At 39.3% G+C, this 21,730-nt stretch overlaps 1 protein-coding gene across 2 annotated transcripts in view; it reads right to left on the bottom strand.

Moving 5' to 3' along the window:
- Positions 1-21,730, bottom strand: part of LOC309532588 (uncharacterized protein) — a 44,046-nt gene that overhangs the window by 19,342 nt on the left and 2,974 nt on the right. For both annotated transcript variants that reach the window (XM_082223039.1, XM_082223038.1), the window contains exons 2-17: positions 19,431-19,488; positions 17,644-17,787; positions 17,042-17,188; positions 16,041-16,133; positions 15,242-15,406; positions 14,823-15,008; positions 12,471-12,593; positions 11,676-11,789; positions 10,398-10,701; positions 9,655-9,764; positions 9,252-9,369; positions 8,447-8,538; positions 7,733-7,883; positions 2,423-2,577; positions 2,015-2,138; positions 506-636 (exon numbers count right to left, since the gene is read on the bottom strand). In XM_082223039.1, coding sequence (XP_082079165.1) covers positions 506-636; positions 2,015-2,138; positions 2,423-2,577; positions 7,733-7,883; positions 8,447-8,538; positions 9,252-9,369; positions 9,655-9,764; positions 10,398-10,701; positions 11,676-11,789; positions 12,471-12,593; positions 14,823-15,008; positions 15,242-15,406; positions 16,041-16,133; positions 17,042-17,188; positions 17,644-17,787; positions 19,431-19,475 — 2,202 coding nt within the window. In that variant the 5' untranslated portion in view covers positions 19,476-19,488. The remainder of the gene's footprint in view (positions 1-505; positions 637-2,014; positions 2,139-2,422; positions 2,578-7,732; positions 7,884-8,446; positions 8,539-9,251; positions 9,370-9,654; positions 9,765-10,397; positions 10,702-11,675; positions 11,790-12,470; positions 12,594-14,822; positions 15,009-15,241; positions 15,407-16,040; positions 16,134-17,041; positions 17,189-17,643; positions 17,788-19,430; positions 19,489-21,730) is intronic.

Below are 21,730 nucleotides of genomic sequence, written 5' to 3'. Positions count from 1 at the left end.
GAAGTGGCAGAGAAGAGTATATTTGTTACATAAAATGGTGCATTGGAGAAACAACTGGCTAATGCTTATCCCCGCTTTATCTTTCTGCATTGTGTTCCTTTACACAGTTTTGTTGCAGTCCAATTAACTTTCAAGGCTGGCTAGCAGAAAACAACTTAAAGAAACAAAGCGCAATGAGGTAGGGTAGAAATGATCACCTCTCCTCTGCACTCCTTTTCATGTAATGAGTAATCCCCTATCTCACGGATTTAAGAGGCAGAAATCCAGGCATTATTATTTAAATTGCATTTCGGTAAACAAAATGGATACAGATTTAAGCATTACTTAGATTGAATAAAGTAAGAGAAAATAAGGTAAAATAAAGGTTTTGGTTTTATAAAGTTAAAATATTGCTATAAAGTTAAAATACTGCATATCTCCCTCTTTTCTTAAAAAACATACACCCTATAATAGTGGCAAGCATCTAAATGCCCTTCCTCACATTATTTCCCATTCTAGCATGTACCTGTAGAGCCTCCAGTCTGCTCTGTAACTGCAATCTATCTTCCAAGTCCCGGCAACGTTCCTCCAAGAAGAGAATTTGTTCTTGCAACTGATTTCTTTCCAATTCTAATTCTTCCACGACAGTCCGCAAACCTTTTTAATGTGAAACACACATTTTATTTGAACTGCCACCAATTTAAAGACATTTTACTTAATTCATAGTATGATATAATCCATTAGTTTCTTAATTAAAGCTTTTTAAATGTGCATATTAACAATAATTCTGAAGAACTACAGTGGACAGATGTACAGATCTGGATATGTCAACTTACAGATTTGAAAATAAGGGACCAGCGGCCTCGAAAATAGGGGATCAGCAGCCAAAATAAGGGATTTTAGTCAACCAGATGAAATACGAAGTTAAAAGGGACCAGATAATTTGGGAGAGTAGCGCCGGTTTTTAGCCCGTCGTTTCCAGAGGCTGCTGCTCAAGACACCAGCTGATGAAACACTGCAATTAAATAACTACAAGCAGCAACCACTTTTCGCACAAAACAAAGTCCAAGCTACAAAGATACTGCTGTAGTTCTGAATCTTTTCTCTCGTGCTCCATCTGCAGCTCTCAGTTCCATCAGGCGGGGCGGGAGGAAGGGGGGGAAATAGCACCCGAAGTAAACCCGCAGATCAGACCATCTATGCTAGTCTACCACTACAAATCTATGGAAGAAGCGCTTGCGGTCCTTCCTCCACTTTCCCCCTCTATGGTTAGCCCTTGGAACACCTGCCCGCACCTCCTTCTCCTTCTCCTCTCGCTGAACTGCTTTCTCTATGGTTGCCTTCACTCTCCTCTCAAGGCTCCTCAGTCCCGGCGGAGAGGGGCTCCCGGGGGCCGAGGCTGGTGAGAGGAGACCGGAGGGAGGCAGGCCGGGCAGCCAAGCAACACAGTTGGAGTCTCCCTCCTCCCTGGCCAGCAGGGAGGGAGGGAGAGGAGCTGTTTCCTTTGAAACCCAGAAAATTTAAGGGACATCATCAATAAGGGACAGCAGAGGGACACAGCACTGGGATAAGGGAGTTTCCCGCCAGATAAGGGACGGATGACAGCTATGCACAAGGTCTGGGGGATGGTGAACCGGCCCCTCCCAAAAAAGTTTGCTGACCTCTGAACTGGAACATGAAACAGAATTGGGAAACAAAGACTACAAATAGACTACAAGAGTAGAAGCATTTTCACAAGAACAAAAGAACTAGAACTTAAAAAAAATTAATCTTACCATTAATGACAATAATCTTTATTCACAAGTGAGAGTCCAAGATATTAAACCACGATTTGAGTTCTAGTTTTGAACCAAAACTAGACAGTTCATTCAGCACGCACATGCTTCAAAATGAAACAAAAAAGCAAGCAAAAAAAAAAAATTCAACTTAGATACAAACACAACACAACATGGTTTGTTAGTTGAATTTGAGAAACAAAAATGGGACAAAACAGACGCTGTGCATGCTTTAATAAACTGTCTAGTGGTTGTCACACCTGCATTAGGGGAAGTGTACTCTGGCCACCAACCTCCCATGTTCTCTCCTTCAGCTGAATCTGTACTATCCATGGTGACATTCAGCTCTTCATAGCAATGTTTTCCATTGAAGCCATAGTTGTCCTACATGCAAGGGGGGGGCGAGGGTGAGAAAGAAAATTGTGAAATTAACAACCAGTCAAATGTTCGTTGTAACATCCATGGCCAACACCACACTAGGGAGAGTTTCAATAATAGATTAAAGAAGGCAATGTTTCAATAGTACCAGTACCAAAGTCACCATATCCATTTTCAATCTCCCACTCCACATATTAAGGAATCACATATGCTTGGAGCACAATAGGAAAAGTCTTTCTACTGATTACACCATCAAATAAATATGCATACAAAAATGCAAACAACCTTACCTGGAGTTTCCTGCTCGACTGGGCCGTCATCCTTGCCTCCGGCTGCATTCTTCCAATCCCTTGACCTGCGGCCAGTTCCTCCTCCAACTCCTGCTGCCCTGAGACTATGGCTGGATCAGAGCAGCCAGGAAAGAACCAGTCATCCTCAATCAGTTTTGTGCCACAAGAAAGCAATCATACATCAGACAAACATACTGTACACATTCACAAAAGGGGATCAGTGATACAGACAGAGGCTTATGAAGGATTGGCAGGAATAGACACACTCCATATCATTCACCTTGTGATTTCCCTCTCTACACAGCACATGGGGACAATTTGAATGCTATTCTTTTAATAGAAGCAATAGAGGATAAAAAATCTCAAAGGCAATTTCCCCACCCAAAGAAAAATAATTTGTATATGGATACCGGCAAAGAGGGCAGCCACTTATATAACCAAATTAGGCCTATGGGTTTTCCATGTTCAGATATAGCTGATATGTGATAAAATGCATCACCTATGCATATATTATTCAGCTATGCTTTCACTTTATGAAAATGAAGCAAGCCTTGCTTATACATTAATATTAAGATAATATGAGGAAGTCACAAGTCTGCATCATACACTGCAAACTGGCATCAAGCCATATCGATTAATTTGTCAATAGCACACAATAATTTCAGACAGTAATTTCAATAGCTAAAATTAATGCAATCTATTGTGAAAGATTATTTTTATTTATTTTATTTTATTTTAAGGACATTCCCATCTGTTTTGCGTGATCAACGCAGTACAAGTATGTGATAGATGTTTCATATAAAGCAGACAAAAGTCAGCATAAAGGAATGAAGGCAAAAGTTGGCTCCATACTTTATCCATTGCTAAAACAAGAACTCAATTGCAACTAATCATCTACAGCAAATTAGTATTTTTATTCAAGATTAACACCTGAATAAATTAACACCTGAATAAATTTGGTACAAGCTGTGTCCCAGTCTAGATTTAATAAACTGTACAGGAATCTGTATAAGAATAAAGCAATTTGGTCTACTTTCCATATGTTGATCATAGGCTAATCAAGTCTTTTCAGATGTGCAGCATGTTTTTAGTTATATGGAGGTACACTTATCAGGGGCATGGGCTGGTTGTTGTTCTCTATTTGTTGTGTAGTATGAGAAATGTCCCATGGCCCACAATTAAATTAGGTTCCTGAGAAACTGCAACACAGCCTCTATCACAATTTGTCAGTTAAAACTCCACATTTATTTTCTTAGACATTTCAAGAAAATTTCTAGAAAATAATGGCTGGTACTAAAGGAATGCCAATAAACTTGGCTCCAAATATTAAATATTTTCAATTTCTAGACTCCAGGAGTAGTCAGTGAGGAGGGTCAGAGTTGTGCCCCTAGCCTCCTAACAGCACAGTCACTTACTAGGAGGCAGAGTAGCAAGGCAGCAAGGAGGTTGATACTGTGTGGCTGCATTGGCTGGAGCATAGGATTGGCTCTGCTGATGCACCTGAGCATCGCTCCCCAATCACCTCAGCCCTTTTCCTCTAGGTAAGTGACAGCAACTCCACTGGCAGAAGGTTTGTGCATAACAACGGCCTTCCTCACCAACCACTGCTGCTAGAATCTGCCTACCTCTCTCTTGTGCACACAGGACCTCCCATGTGTGCAAATTAACTTTAATGGCACTGTCAGGTTCATTTTTCACGATCAGTAGTTTCATTCATTCTTATGTAGTTTATGTTTGACTTTCTAGTGCTGAAATTTCTGTATTCCTTGGATGTATGCTCTGCCCCCATTACTGAAGGGAATATTTAGTAAATTAACATATGTACAGTATATGCAGGTTTCTCACAGCTCAAGATGACTCACACAGAATCCTTCACACTTGAGCTTGGCTCTAAAGAAACCCAGAACTTTGCTCATGCAACAGGGTTTCCCCAACCCATTCCTCCTCAATAAAGAACCTCTGTACTCCTCCTTAGGGACGCGGGTGGCGCTGTGGGTTAAAGCCTCAGCGCCTAGGGCTTGCCGATCGAAAGGTCGGCGGTTCGAATCCCCACGGCGGGGTGCGCTCCCGCTGCTCGGTCCCAGCGCCTGCCAACCTAGCAGTTCGAAAGCACCCCCGGGTGCAAGTAGATAAATAGGTACCGCTTACCAGCGGGAAGGTAAACGGCGTTCCGTGTGCTGTGCTGGCTCGCCAGATGCAGCTTTGTCACGCTGGCCACGTGACCCGGAAGTGTCTCCGGACAGCGCTGGCCCCCGGCCTATAGATGTGAGATGGGCGCACAAACCCCAGAGTCTGTCAAGACTGGCCCGTTCGGGCAGGGGTACCTTTACCTTTACCTTTACTCCTCCTTAAAGACACTCCTTAGAGTTGGGAAATGGTGCAGGCCATAGCATGAAGTAGTGGAAGCAGAAAGGCCAATCTCACACAGGTAGGTGTGCTCTCTGTTTGAACTAGGCACTTTGGAGGAGTCATGGAAATTCTGTGAGTGCCTCAGAGCACCCAGGTAGCTATGGAATGGTCTGATACAATGTGTGGCACAAATGTGATACAACCCAGAGTTGAATACTGTATAGCTTCCACTGCTGATTACGGCAGGTAGAGCTATAACAGGGCAGTTTACTTTCGATGTTTGATACCAATATGCTTTCCAACTTAGACAGTATGTGAACTTTTCAATACAACTATATACATTTTAGTTATGTGTCAATAAACATTAGTTATTATGAAGTTTCAGCACCTGCAAGTCAAAACACCAACCCACAAGAGCTAAGGACCAATGAAAGAATCTCATTACAAATTGCTCAAAACAATTTAGAAGTATTTGTTACTATTAGTCAAGCTCTACAGCTTAGGGGGAAAACCTGATTTTTTCAGATTTTTTCCCCAAGTTATGACATCGGACTTAGGGCTACAAACTGATGAAGCAGGCAATACCTGTCTGTCTAGCAGTGCCATGCTGTTACAAACTTTGAACATGATCTCACAAAAAAATCAGAACTTTTGATTTCACTAAGAAATCTAAGCTAGGCTGGAGATATAAAATAGTTTTCAAGCCACTTGAATGTGATTTTAGAAAAGCTCTGGTTCTTCTGGTATACACACATTTCTTTTCTTCCACTGTTAGCTCTAGTTAGACAGGTGTTGGAAATAAGATGTCTACCAAACTACCTTTACCAGAGGCAAGGGTGGTAAGAAAACTGCACATATAGCAAGAAGATATGACTCTTTAAACCATGATCAACATTACTGGGGTGGGGAAAACTGACCATCTGTTTCTAGCCTTAAAACTCCCTGACTGAAAGAATACTTTCATGGGATTGTGTTCTAATGCCTTGAGAGCAGTGACATTTGCACCTATGTAAGTCCTGTTCATGATGCTTTGCAGTGGCCCATACTAGTAACATCATTACAGGGTTATGTCTTCAAATGGAAGCTTGATTTGTTAATAAAGAAATATGACTGCTGCATTTACTATTTGAATCTTCTTTTGAAATATTTAGTGTAGTATCTATTTATATTTCTGGCCCCCAAAAATGTTAATTAAAAACCCCTACAGGCATACTTTTTAATACTGAAAGTATGACTTATTATAAATTGTGCAATTTGTCTGGTAAATATGGAGTCAGCTATTAGTACAACAAAGAATGAAGATGATTTTGTTAACATAAATGAAGAAATAAGCATCGCAAAGGAGAGAAAATAGAGTTTAGAACGGCATTTGTTACTTATCTTAATAAAAAGGGCGGGAAACACATGCCACCACAAACAACTGTTATACCACACTATTGAAGATTTCCCACGAAAGACTGTTTACAGAGGAAAATCAGCAACAGTACACCATAAGCTGTTGTGGCTGCAGAATCCTGCATGCACAAAACTGATGGGAAACTATGTTCTCAGTGGCTGACCAAATCGCAGTGTAGGTTAGGAGTGGAGGGGGAAGGGACACCAAGTGCTCATCGGGTTTAACCGCAAAGAGGGGGAGGGAAACAAAACAGAAACATCATGCTTAACCCAGGGGGGAAATGCAAAATTAAATACTGATCAGACACACAAAGAGATCAACATTTGACCATATTAATGCATAAGGGCTTAAACATAACAAAATATTTGAGCCCCCAAGCTCCCTTAATTTGGTATTGCATTTACATTCAGAATGTAATGGGCAAAGGTCCAGCACATACTGTATTCCTACTAGCCACTGGACCTTTATGGTATTCCCATAAAAAATAGAAACAGTATCAGTTTGGGGCTCTCGGGTCCAACTAATAGGCACGAAAGGAAAAAAATCACAACTAATAGCTAATTTAACTAATGTCCAAGGTAAGGCATTCAGAAATACGACAATCATGAGTCTTTGTACAAATCTGGGTTTACAGCGTTCCTATGAATGCTAACATTTGCCCTTGCATAGATTGCTCCTGTTAGTTTAATACTGAAGACACTTCATGGGAATTGCGATGTTACTTGCTGCTCAAAGTGACAAGTGTCACTTTGATTAGGTCTTTTACATCCTTTATACATCTGTCTAGTTAACAGAACACGTAATAAGAAACTCTAGGACTCGTGAATTTTGTTAGGCAACTCTCTGCTCCATTATCAAGAGTTGTCCAGTGCCCACAGATAAAGAATTATGTGCAATTGTGGAAGTTCAAAGGATATTCCCCCTTTATAGTTCTAAAACCAGATTAAATCCTACAGCCTGATCATGAGACTAGATGACAGTAGCCCTATTGCAGTGCTCCTTTTCCAGAATCTGCATAGTACACACAATGGACTTATTCAGAGCAAAGCTGTCATAGAGAGATTGCCAAAAGAACCCTTTATAGTTGGACTCAAAGGTTGAAGTTATTCTGAACTTCCTGCACTCTTGCAAGAATTTAGTCTAATTTCACTACTTTTTGATGGCACTGCACACAGACTGAATAACTTTGCCCCATTAACAACATTTCAGACATTTTATTTATTTGTATTTATTTTATGGCTTATTTATATACCACTTTTTAGCCCAAAGCCCCACAAATCAGTGAACAGAATAGTAATAATACAAAATAAAATTACAATAAAATTACAATAAAAATTTAGCTGCAGTAGTAGGCAATTCTGGAGCTAAGTCTAACTCTTACGATCAGGCTAGTTCAATAAACTGGACAGCAGCAGCAGCAGTCAGATACTACTATATGTCCAGCTGCATAATTCTCACTACAACAGTGATCCATAGAAGACAGATATAAATTTTGGGTGACACTGTCAATTTGCTTTCAATATTTTCCAACCTAACAAAATGACCTAATGTCAAATCAAAATCACCTTCTCTCTCCTCTTCAATCTGTGACATTCTTAGAGCCATAGCAGATTTCTCCTCTCTGATTTGATTGTGTGCATCTTCAGACTCAGTTACAATTTCTTGCCATTCCAAAAGCTGACTCTGCAGCTCATCCACACTATCAGATTCACTAGTCTGCAGCAAGTGAAGACAGGATATGGAAATAATACAACCAATTCAAGAAATATGAGGAGCTGAATAACCTGACCATCAGAAACTCTATATAAATCAAGTTTTCTTTCACACAAACCTAACAGATCAACAAAATACAATTCTATGGTTCTGTGATATCCAGTTTAGGGGGAAATAAAAACTGAAATTTTAATATTGCATTGGGAAGGTGGGCTCCATGCCCTTTGTTGGGGGCCTATTTTTGTCCAGTGGGGGAGAGTGTATAGGGGTGGGAGAATGAAGGCTAATTGAGGCCATCCTTGGAATCAGGCCTGACCAGCACAGAAGTGGCCCATTCACAGGCTATAAAATGGGTTGAAATAAAAAACAGCAGCAGGCTTTCTTTTGATGCAATAGGCAAACAAATCAGTATGGTAACATAACAATACAGAAACCTATGCTAACGATTCACCAGATTTTTGGCACAGCATTTTTTTAACAGTTTCCCAGTTCTCTACATCACTATACTTCACTATTTCTACTAATAACAATTCAACTAAATTCAGTACACCCCAACAGTAGCAGACCTGCGAAGCTGCCCTCTTCGTAACTTGTTCAAGGTCTGCTTGCAATTTTTGCTGCTGCTGTTCGTAGACTTCCAGCTTATCCAGCAATTCTTCTGCAAAGACAATTATTATTAAAGACAGTTATTTGCCGGGGAAAATATTTAGATGAAAAAAATTATATTCAAGCTACAATCAAAGAAATATTTAGTGTAAGAATGATTTCTACAGACAAAGCAGTGCAGTATTGAAAAATACGTCCAAATAATTTCTCTGTAAATAATCTCAGTGCAATCAGTGGTTGCTTTCCCTGATCTAGTGGGCCCCAGATGGACTGCCAATCTTTTGCTGAGTAATCAAAAACTGTTTTTTAACCTCCGAGCCTCCACTGCATATATGGCTGGCTATCTTGCTGAAGCTTCTCTGGATCAGGGCCTCTCAGGTGTCTTCACATTTTTAAATAAGAAAAAGAATAGACTGCAATCATACATCAATATTTACTTGGATGTAAGTCTCACTTAAATAAGTGATGCTTAAATCCATGAAAACGTGGTTTTGATCACACAACATATAAATACCAAAGAAGAAGTAAAATTGAGCCTGGAAGCCCAACTGGTTATATCTCACACAATAAACTTGCATACCAGGCTGACAATGGTTCAAAATCCAATTCCATATATCTTGTGGATCTTTATTTGCTTACTTGTAATGCTAATTATTGTTTGCAATTTAGTAAGTGAAGGGGGGGGACTGAAACTTTAAACACTATCTTCTGACATTATTTTAAGAGACATTATCAGAATGACAGAGAAATTTTGTCACTTCTTACCATTCTGAGCTTTAAGTTCAGAAAAAGCTTGTAGTGCAGACTGCAGCTCTTCCTTTTCCTGTTCCAGTTCCGAAATCCGGTCATGGAAGGCAGTTACACTCTTACTTGTTGATGTAGCCTATCCCAAAAAATGTTGGTTTCTTTGTTAATTTTTTCCCAATACATAGGTATGTTTAAAAAAACACCTTGAATTGAACCTCAGACTCTTCTAATAACATCTCTGCCACAACTGTATCAATCCCAAGTATCAATTTTTCTATAAACACAGTGATAAAATTAGTTTGTAGTTGAATGACTCAATAATACACTAACTGTTCAACTAATAACATATTTTGGTATACTTCAGGAGAAATGTATTTATTTTTCTTGACATCTGGCACATTTGTTTTGAAGTTTTACATACATTTTTAAGCTCATCTTCAAGCTTTGTAATTCTGGATTTGTACAAAGCTTTCATCTTGAGGAATTTAGCTTCAGATTTGCTGGCCTCTTCTGATTTTAGTTTCGCTTGAGCTTAAACAAACAAAAACCTCAGTTATTATTCAGAGTTATTGCAAAATAACTATCACTATAAAAAGGTGGTACTGGTTTAGCCAGGATTATATAGGTTTAACCAGGATTGTTTAAGTATCAACAATACAAGTTTTAAAAAAGAAATTAATAAGCCATATTCAAATGTGACATTTCAGAATTACTAAGAGTTACTTTACACTGACCAGGTTTGCACAGACCAGTAAGATGAACTATGGCTTTGCAAATCAGCATGAACATGTGGGTTTGTTCCTGGCTACAGCTCATGGTTAGTAAGTAGAGAGCCCCAGTTCAGATGACACACTAAGCCACACCTTGTCTTAGCACAGCACAGCGCAGCAGTAAAAAGCACCAGGAAGGAGCAAAGTGGCTGTGAGCTCCCATCCAGGAAACATATTTCTGCTGTCTTGCTAGGCTGTAGTTTGACTTACCATGTTGTGCATATCACTGTGATAGATTAGATACATTGCAGTACAAAGAAGCAAGCCTCAGGGCAGCATTCTTTCCCCATCCACTGGTCTATGAAAGAGGCTACACAGGATGTGTGTGTGATCAGAAGATTTAGTATGAATTCAATGCATCGAGCAAGTAATTGTAAGAACTACTGTAGTTTACCTTCTAGGTTTGCCAATGTTTGTTTCATTGCAACATCTAAATTACTTTTGTCACCAGAACTTAATTGTTCCAATTGCTTCTGAAGCTGAATCAGGGTTTGGTCTTTCTCCTGCAGCTCTGTTTCATGCTTCTCTCGGATCTCCTGCATGTCAGCATCATATTTCTCTCTGACTTTTCGCAGTTCAGTCTCATGTTTCTCCGTCATGTCTCTTAGCTGGGCTCGCATTATATGCTTTTCAGCATCTAGTTTGGACTGGAGGTTGTTTTTTTCTAACTGAAGGTGATTCAGGTATTCATTAATTTCCTGGATTAAAAAACAATAATATTTTAAACAGAAACACAATTCCCTTTTTATAATTTGGGAAATGCATTTATTGTGCATACATACACACCTTTGTGTGTATCTCAAATATGTCTAATACTACATCTGCCATAAAAGTACCCAGATCCGATTTTCTGAAGTAGGAGCAGAATTTAGAGATGCCACCACACTTCATTTTAGCAGACCCTAATTCCAGCTGCTGACTGATGTGGAATCCTTTCTTGAATGGGCAGCCCTGGTCCCTCTGCAGCGTGTTCCAGTCCACAAATAAATAGAAACTCCCAGTGAGGGAAGCCCCATGTCCACAGGCCACATGCTTCTAATTTGGAGAGGAGATACCACCTTCCATTCACTTTATCAGAGGCCTGAGATAATGCACAAACTCTGCAAATGCCTGGAATGGATTGTGGATTTTACTACAGATTGTACAACCTGCCATGAAGTTTCCTTGAAGAGAGGATCAGGTTGAATCTGCTGTCTGTAAAAATGTTCTGGAAGAAACAGCAAGCAACTCCCATGAGACTAAGCTGCTCTTCCAAACATTATGTCAGATATATAATTACTGGACTATTTGCTTAGGGGTTTTTTCCTTTCTTTTCAGAATTATCTCAACACTCAAGCAGAAACCATATCCAATGTGAAATAATTAAAATAATGAAAAATTATAACCACTGCATTTTTCTTTGGCAAAGGTGATTTGTAAATTATGTGTTGTCGCTTCCTTTTGATTTTTTTTCTTGTTTATAACATTTATTTACTTATTTTCAACTTCTATGTTGTTTATCACCCAACAGGTCTCCTAAGTATAATCAATACTACTACTACTACTACTACTACTACTAAAGCTACCCATGAATATAGTAAAATGCATGCAAATGCTATATTTTCTATTAGCCTAAATAAGGTTGGCAACCAAATTGCTTGTAACTTTTCAATCCTTGTCCCCTGTTCCTTACTTTTAGCTGCTGGTCTTTTCCATCCAGTTCTTTTTGCAACATGAATATCACCTGTGTCCTTCCTTGCATAACCTCTTCTTTTTCATGTAGCTTCTGTTTCAAGGCTTTCAGTAGCTGTTGCAGATGAAAGGATTTGATTTAATGGAATGGAAGAAAAGAGAGTTTCTCAAGAACTGTCTACTTGCATCCTTGCCAACTCTATCCACTTAATAAAACTAAATTTCACTTTTGTAAGATGTATGCAGTTATAGGAGTCATCTGTTTCAGAAGTATTAACTATAAACACCAACAGTTCTTGGGGGTATCAAAGGCAGAAAAACTCAATCCCTAAAACTATGAAAAGGTATCTCTACATTTCCCACCAAGTCCTCTACAATTCTCCCTACACCACTATCAATTTTGTTTCACTTTGCTACAACTCTGTTTATAGGACAAGTAACAACAGTGGAGTTTTAAACAAACTAAACAAGTTATTGGTACCCACAGTGAGGGCTTAGTGACTGCAGGAGAAATATCAGAGAATGTCCCAAGACAGATCCCATAACTCAAACTGAAGGCTGGTTAGAAAGGACAGGAAAAGAAAACAGAAGATGAAAGGAAGCATATATTGGACTGGTTTTGTTTGCCTAAATAAAAGAAATAGGGTGTGTTTGTGTGCTCTGCTCTCTAGAGAGAGAAATGACTCCATGGCTGTTGATTTAACTGAGAGGTTATGCACATCCATGAGTGTACTGACTATAGGTACAAAACGACACATAGATTATAGGCTGTTGACTAAAGTACCCTTTCACCTACCTGTTCTAGATCAGCACTAGCATCTGATTTGGCAGCCAGCTTAAAGAGTTCCTGCTCATGTTTCTGGGCCACTCCCATGAGCTCTTTTTCCTTTTCCAAGATCATATTCTGAAACACGTGGATCTTAAAAGCAGAACAAAAAAGTTTCTATAAAACTGATCTACAGTGGTACCTTGGTTCCTGAACTCAATCCGTTCTGGAAGTCCGTTTGACTTCCAAAACGTTCGCAAACCAAGGCGCGGCTTCTGATTGGCTGATTAGCCCGGGAAACAATGCTGGCAGCTGAAATGGACATTCAGCTTCCCAAAAACGTTTGCAAACCAGAACACTCACTTCTGGGTTTGCGGCGTTCAGGAGCCAAGCCGTTCAGGAACCAAGGTACCACTGTATAGCTAACAACATCATTAAAGCTTGAATTTTCAACTTTATCATTAAGTGACTACTAATATTCCCCTAAAATTTGAACAATTTTGGATTAAAACAAGTTAGCTCAGGAAACTCCTTGAAGTCCTACCTTGAAGAATGACATATAGATTATTTGTGCTGTGGGAACTGAGAAACAACGGCACAAATATTGTGCAAAAAAAAATCACTCTGTGTCTAAAAAGGGGCTTTTCAGAATTCCACATTGGTATCATCTAACATACTTCAAAAATATTCTTGATTTCCATTATGTTCACTAACCAAGTTTCTTCAGGGCTCCTTCAGCTTTTCCTTTTCTTTTTCATTAAGAAACTTTAGAATACAAAACAATAAATAGCGAACAGCTCAACAACAAAATGACATCACTTTTTTAAAGTTACAAATTCAACAGAAGATCCCTTCCCATTTTCCAGCACTAAGAAATTATAGTGCTAATGATACCAGTGTCAACACCACTCTTCAGAATGTGAATTAGTGACTTTGCCCACTATTGATCTTTCCAAATTTAAATGAATTTTTAAGGGGCAGTCTATTTTTCATAGTGTGAAAAATTAACTCATTCCACATAGCAAAATATTATTCTGTATTCATTATACCTTTGAACGTACATATCTCACAGGTAAAGCTTCTTGGATACAGCTGCCTTCCAAACATTACTACAGCATCAGGGTATCTCTAGCCAGCACACCAACCCATTCCAACCTGCACTACATTTGACAGCATTGTGTCAGCAGGTGTGAACAGGTAAAGAAGCGGCCACCAGGGAACAATCAGGAACTTGAAGTGTGCTCCTGATTCTTCCTTGGCAAGAAGGCCTCCCCTCAGTACAGATCAGCTGACTTGTGCTGACAGGGAGTCCCACAGGGATCAACTGCTCTAGGAAGTTCCCCATCAGTAATTCACTAGTGCAGCCTTTGCAGTCCTCAGCACCGATAAGCCTATGGACACCTAAAACCTCTCTGACGTCTGTTTACAATTGTTTTGTATTTATCAAGTGATTGACAGGTGGGCAACCCAACCTACCTGTCAGAAATAGGCCCGTAGGGAGTGAGAGGAGGAAGGATCTGGTGGATCCAGTTTCCACACCCTTGGCTGACTGTATCAACAATCCATGGACAATGCTATAGAAGTTTTCTAATTTTGTGTAACTACAGTTCTAGCCACAACCAACATAAAGCATGCTACGTAGAGACTGTGTCACACGTTCTCTTGTCTTGCTCCCTATATAAAGATCTCAGGGACGAGACCATCATGCCACTCCTATCTGCCATACCGGGCCGCTCTTGTGAAGCCAAATTGTTCTCACTCCTAGCCGACCAGAACAGCTTGACAACAGAGAAGGTTGCCAGATTTATCGAGAGAGCAATGAGACTGAGAGCTGCTATCTGAAGGACATCAGTGTCGTCACCCGGATTCTTCGCCTAGGATCTTATTATTATTATTATGTTTTATTATTATCATTTTATTACCTCTGCCAAATTTTAAGTACTGAGATTATTAATTTATCTGCATCTGGTTATTATTATCTTTCTCCCTGTCCTGACCATCCCTCCGAGGTTATATTTATATTTATAATCTTTCAATTTGGCTGGTCTATTTACTTAACCGACCTGGAACAATCTACAAGAGAAAAGGCCGCCGCCCATGGGACAGAGGGTTATTGATGAATGATAATCCAGCTTCTACCTAGGGTTTTAATAGGTCATAAGATTTTATGGTAATTATATTTGTAATGTATTTTTGTCGGTGTTTGTCCTTTGATGCTATGGCCTGTCGGCTACGCAAATAAAATCTATTAGTGTCACGTGTGTGTTGTCTGCTTCAAACACAGAAAGCAGTATATGAAAATTTTGCAATACTTTGCCCTGTAATCAGGAGCCAAATCCCAAACATCGAAGAATTAATTGCTTTTGCCAAAGGCAAACTTACATTTTGTGTATACATTGCTTCTCTTTCCTGGAAATGCTCCCGCTCTTTAATCTGAATGCTTTTAAGGTTTTCATTTTCTTCCAGGAGGCAGCTGCATCTTTGTTCATCGTCTTCAACTTTCTTGATAAGGTTCTGAACCAGAAGTTGCATACTCTGCAATGAAGCCTCCTTTGTGGATAGTTGGTTCTTTGAAGTTCACAAGAAATGACAGTTAGAGGACTAGGATGAGAATCATCCAGATCAGCATGGACAAACAAGTATTTATAAGTAGCAGCAATTACTTTATACTTGTAGCAATTGGATGCTTATACTTTCGTGAATAATGCTCAGCATACTGAGAAGTTGCCACATCAGTCGAGGAACACCCTAGGTAATGGGAAAGATGGCACTTTTTATATAGGTTCACAGCTTAAATATACCTTTAATTCACTGTTTTGGATTAGTACTTCTTTGGCATCAGTTGATCCACAGGCTAGCTGTAAATCAATTATGAAGGCTTCTTTTTCCATTAATTTTTTTTGCTTCTCAGCAAGCATAGCATCCATTTCAGCACCACGCTGGTGTGCAGCATCCAACTCATCAATCTAGAAACAATCAGAAATGTTGTCACTGGTCACACTAGATATCTACCCACTAAAATCAGCTTCATTTATCTTCTTTGTTTTCCATTACTTTCTCTCCTCTAAGTATCATTCCCTGTTTTCAGCTTTCCCCACCCACAAAATACTCAATAGCTAGGTTGGCCAAGATGGGCAAATTTGTTTCTTTCATTTCTGTGTGGTACTGGAATGCTACTAACAAGGATTTCAAAAACACCAACATCATCAATACTGATTCCACAGCTGGTAACATTGTTGGTTGAATGGGTAGAGAATTATAGAATCATAAGAGTTGAAAGGGACGCTGAGGATCATCTGGTCCAAACCCTTGCTCTCAACTGGAAGCCTGATATGGATGACTACTGAAAAGTCCACTCCTTCTCTGGAATTTAAATATTATCAACTTCAGGAATTCTTAATATTTTAGAGCCAATAAACATACTACAAGCCAGTTTGAATAAATATGAGCTAGCTTCACAAAACCGCCCTGTGATCCTCAAATGAACACTGGTACTGTATAGAAATCTAATTTAAAAAATAAAAATAGCTGCTCAGTTTTTAGACATAATGCAAACACCCTAGATAAACAAAATCATTACAACCTTGAACAAACCACTACCTTTTTCTGCAGCTCTTCATTTTTTTGGGCATTCTTTGCTTCTAGTTCCTCAACTTTCTTTTTAAGTACCAAGATTTTTCCACGACTTGCAGCCTCAAATAAGAAAAGGAGAATTATTTGTGCTATTATAAAAAAAACAGGGGTACTATAGGAGGACTATTTTTCCCCATTAGACATAATACATACACACTTATTAGGGAATAACTCTAGGCATATCTATTCAGAAGTAAGTCTTACTGAATTCAGTGGGACTTACCACTGGGAAAATGGGGTTAGGATGGTAGCCTTAGTCTAACTGAACACAATGGGACTAACTTTTGAGTGCGCATGGATAGGATTGCACAGTTAAAACTTGGATCATAACCAGTAACATGTACACACAGCTAGAGCTTTGCTTGCTGTTTTCATCACAAACTTTCCACTGCTGCAAAGATGTCACTGTTTATCTTAAGAAGCTACAGTGGTGCCTCGCAAGACGAAATTAATTCGTTCCGCGAGTTTTTCCATCTAGTGAATTTTTCGTCTTGTGAAGCACAGTGTCGGGAAAGTTTTGGAACAGCTTCAAAAATCACCAAAGTCTTCAAAAACCTCAAAAAAGGCTACCACACCGCGTTCTATGAGTTGCTCCTCGAAGTCAAGTCGCAACTGTATTAACGGTGTTAAGAAAAAGGAAACAAACTTGCAAGACGTTTTCGTCTTGCGAAGCAAGCCCATAGGGAAATTCGTCTTGCGAAGCAGCTCAAAAAATGCAAAACCCTTTCGTCTAGCAAGTTTTTCGTCTTGTGAGGCATTCGTCTTGCGGGGCACCACTGTACTTGCAGTAACCAATTCAGCAAAAGCAATAAACCAAGCACCAGACAGAAGCATGGGATCACTCACTTACCCAAATATGCATATGCACACACTGTGTATGTGTAACCAGGTTTATAAAAAAAGAAAATGAGAGATCAAACCAAGACATTACCAATGCCTATTTGATATTTTTTAAGGATAGAACTCACTCTCTTTTGCTCAGAATTTCCTTCTTGGGTTTCGTCTCCAGATAACTGATTTTTGAGTTCCTCTAATTGCGCTGTTAAGGATGTTACTTTGGCCTTGTTCTGCAGCTTTAATTTGGAAATCTTGGCTTCAGAAGCTTCTTTTTGTGCCTGAAGATTGTTAACAGTTTATTTTTTTAGACAAAATGCAATTAGCCCAAACAAATACCTTCTAAGCATTAGAGAAAGATCTACATATATGAAAATAACAAAATACAAAGCCAATTTTTCCACTGAAAGAACAGCAGAACCAGGTGGCTTTAGGCCTTAAGTGGAGTTATACATTACAGTTACCATTAGCAATTTGGAATGGATAATCTTAACCCTGGGTTTATTAACAGCATCTGTTCATACTTGGAATACATTTTCATTTTGAGTGACAAACAAGTCTGGCAAGTTATCAAAACTTAAACTAGATGGAAACTGTACCTGCTAATTAACATCACTGTTGAGACACCGTTTTGAAATGCAACTTTCAGCTAATATTTAGAGCAACTTGTTCGTGAGACAACTGAGTTCATTTTCATTTCTATATAATAAACAAACTTTATGTGCATACACAATACCTTTAATTGCTGTTCTTTAAGGCATAACTCATTATCCTTGTCCCTGACAAGTTCTTTGAGTTGTGCTACCAGCTGTTCATTTTGGACCAGTTGTTCTGTCAAATCAGTCACAGACATGCTTGCTGCTTGAAATGGGCCATGAGCCTAGAGATAGAGGAGTTAAGTTTGCAACAACAAAATGATGCAGGCAAGACAATTTCAATACATTATTGGAATGTAATATTTCCCATACTTCAGTATAAGAAGTGAGATACAGAATAACTCTTAAATAATTTAAAGCTAATTGCCATACCTGCTATTTATTGAAGGAGAATACTTGCAGCACACACTGAAATTCCCTGCAGCAAGAGCTGCACCATTCACTTTAATGGAGAAAGAATGCCTTTGTGGAGGCAGAGCTTCCCTTCCACAGAAGCAGAAGCCAATGAAACAGTTTTTAGAATTGATCACTATTCTTCTACCCAGACCAGGAATGAGGAACCTCCAACCAGTAGGGTGAATGTAACCCTCTAGACCTCTCTATAAGGCCCTTGGAGCTATCCCCAGGCCTTAATGCTTTTGATCCTGTTCCATGCATTCCTTGAGTGCCTTGGGCTGTCTGGAGTGTGTAATTGAAATGTGATGGTGCCTTTTGCTTGCCTGGATGGAGATAAAATTGGGATTAAAAAAACCCTGGCTTTAGTGTGGCTGGAATGTAGCCCATAGTACAAAAGTAAGAGCGACATCTGTTCAACATCTTGGTACTAACACTTAAGGCCCTATACATCCCAAGACCAACTTACTTCAGAGTCTCAGAGACTTCTTTATTGGTTACGTATGCAGTTGATCACTACATTCTGCACTACAGTTTCTCTTTAAGTTCCAAAAGTAGTTGATGCCCACCCTAGAGCAACTTGGCACAGGGCTGTCCATGTGGCTGCCCCTGTTCAGACGACCAGCATTCCTGCCAAGATACTGCAGGCATCCACTATCTATACTTTCTGGAAACAACTGAATACTTAATTTATTTTTTTACAAGCTTTTACAGCCATAGATCTTCATGTTATACTGTTTTAAAATCTATCTTAAGTGGGTTTTTTGTATTGTTTTCTAAATTATTTTTAGCTGTTTTATTCTATGTTTGTAAATGGCCCGGATGTACATGTAGAAAGGGACTCACAAATGAATGAATGTTGCTCCACCCATCTTCCCCAAAAGCATGCAACTCTGGACTCTTAGACTGAAGAAGTTTCCCCACCCATGACCTAGATTCAACTTGCAATCATATGCATACATACTTGAAAGTAAGCTCATTAACTCCATGGAGCTCATCTCTAAGCAGACATGTAAAGGATTGCACTGTCAATGTATTAAAACAGAAGTCTTGGTATTTTGTACAATTTATCTTGAGGCAATTTGAGTCTTGAAAACAAAGAATGTGCTGGGTTGCCCTTACTTTGTTTTATTAAAGCTGAAAGCACAGCATTCAGTTGTTTGAACCCAGTCTCTACACCCAAACAGCCAGTCAACTGGATTTCAGCTTCCTTTAAAGATAAACCAAACATGAATGGAAGCCTGCCCCCCCCCCACGTCTAACCCTGCCCCTGCTTGGAAAGAGTGAGTTTTTAAAAACTAAAATATGCAAACAAAAGTAGCCCAATGCAGCTTCAATGCTGAATACTAAATATTTAATATTTGATACTTAAGAATCTACAATAATCAGTAAAAAGGTTTTTTGTAAAGGTGTTTAGAATAAATGTATCATCAAGTGTATAAAATTCAAAGTCGATTTTCCCCCCAGTACTTACTCCAGATTTAGTAGCTGAAATATCACCGCTGCCCCATTTCAGCATAGTTTTAAAATAGCTATAGAAAAGCAAAGAGAAATTAGTTTACATCAGTCATTTCAGTGCCAACTATTACCTTCAGCTAAGTTCTAGGTGTACAAATCTGTATACAGCTTCAGACCAGGATATAACCTCACGTCAACTGATCACTGAGGTATACAGGAAAGGATCCTCCTGGTGATACCATCTTATCAGAAAATTTGTTGCATACAACATAGGAATCAGGCCTTTAGGCTGGAGGCACCTTCTTATTGGAACTTCCACCTTTTTTTGGCAGTTATTGAGAACTTCATTTTCAACAAGACTTTTAAGTGGGTACATCGATCCCATTCTGTACATGCTGTTCCCCCTGCAATCCCATATCTGCAGCTGCTTTTCTGTCACGTGGGTTTCTGGACACATGTTTCCTGAGTTTCAAGGGAAAGTAACCAAGGTTGCTGTTAAAAATAGGCTGGAGCAGGAAGAATAAAGTGTCTGCCTTCTGCCCTCAAAGTGGGCTACTATTATTCACTACTATTTGTTCACTGCTTTTTATTTGCCTGACTTTGAAGGAAACAGCTCCACCTATCCTAAAATGCTAGCAATCTTCACATTATCAAAACACACTCTCTCTCTCTCTCTCTCTCTCTCTCTCCTCAACTATATACAGACATGCATAATTAGAGTGATCAGGGTGCAGCATATTCAAAGTCAGGAGAAACTAGTTCTGCTAGCTTCCAGCAGAAGTTGACTGTTGATTGGATTCAGAGAAAAACTTGCAGGAAGGAACTGATTTTCCCCCTCCAGAAGCACCCCTCAACCTCTGTTAGGGGTCAGAGGACATAAGGTGGGCTATGGTGTGAAGGGTTGTGCAGGCTGCTGGGAAAAGAGGGGGTGCATATAACTAATGACTGACTAGCGCTTCCACCATCAGAGCAGTTTAAAATCATCACAAAACTTGTAAGGTGCTTTAAAAGTTTTAAAAGAAGGACAGTCCCACATGACACATAGCAGAATAGCCAAAAAGGCAGTGGAAATCAGCACCTGATTTGGAAATAAATATGTGTGTTGTCTAAGAAGGCAAAGAGAAGCCTCATAAAGAAGAAAAAAACTGCACTGACTCCTGTTTATACATGTCTGTACACACCCTTATGCCTAGACTCTTGATACAATAACATGGAATTAAGTCCCATTGATTTCAGCGGGGCTTGATTTCTCACAATGGCCATAATCCGAGGCCTATTAAACTTGTATATAGGCTTAGATGAGTACAGAAGCATTTTAAGCTTTCTGTTGTAAACAGCAGCTCTCCCATCTTTCATGGAATGCTGCTTCTAACAGTTTTGGAAACAGATTTTGATTCAGTACCAGGAAGCTGCTATTTAAAAGGGGAAAGTTTAACACATCATAGCAGGCATAGATATTATTACATCTAACTTTGGATCAGAGCCCATGACTTCTGCAGCTAAAACTCTCTAGTCAATCACTTGAGTTTTATTAATTGCATTAGGAATCTTAATAATGAAAGTTACTGTTCAGGACTCGCAAATGTCACTAAACAAGTTTAACAGCACACCAAGAAGCTCCCTACTTACTCAGTGTAAGTGGAGTTATTTTAGCAAAACAAGTTTTACTTTTGACCAACCATCAATGGTGTTTTAGCATAATTAAAACACCCAAAGGCTTGGGATAGGCAACTGCTTCTTTAAAAGCAATACTGGAATTACTAATACTCGATATCGGAATTGTACCATAAAAGCTTTTATTTTAAAAAGTGCATGTGCTGTGCTAACCTATGGGAAAAGTTTTTTTGTGCCCCAGGTTTCATGAGTGGTTGAAGCAGCTTCAAGTGCATACACCGTTTTGAACCACTGGTGAAACTAAGGGAAGAGAAAATAACCTCCTTCGACAGTAGCAACATTAAAATTACTTTATTTACACACAAAAAGTTCTCTAAGCAGCTCTCACAATAAGAATAAATCTAAAAAAGCAACATAATGAAAATTCAGTAAGATATAACACAGCAGCAAAACACCAAATAAGTGCAAAAACAAATAAAAGAGAAAGGGGAGAAGATTATAAAACAAATAAACAGAGCTGGACAGGAGTATGTCTGGCACTGGACAGACATTAAAGACAATGCCAGGCTCAGCTCTATTTGGAAGACATTCCACAACCCTGGAACTACCACTGAAAAGGCCTGCTCATTCATACCCACCTCCTCCATTCATACCCTTCATTTGGCAGGGAAAGATTAGAGGCATACCTCTGAACTGCTTGGA

This window comes from Podarcis vaucheri (genome assembly GCF_965113315.1).
Source record: "Podarcis vaucheri genome assembly, chromosome: 1".
NCBI lineage: Eukaryota > Metazoa > Chordata > Lepidosauria > Squamata > Lacertidae > Podarcis > Podarcis vaucheri.
This window is presented reverse-complemented; position numbering and strand designations above follow the sequence as displayed.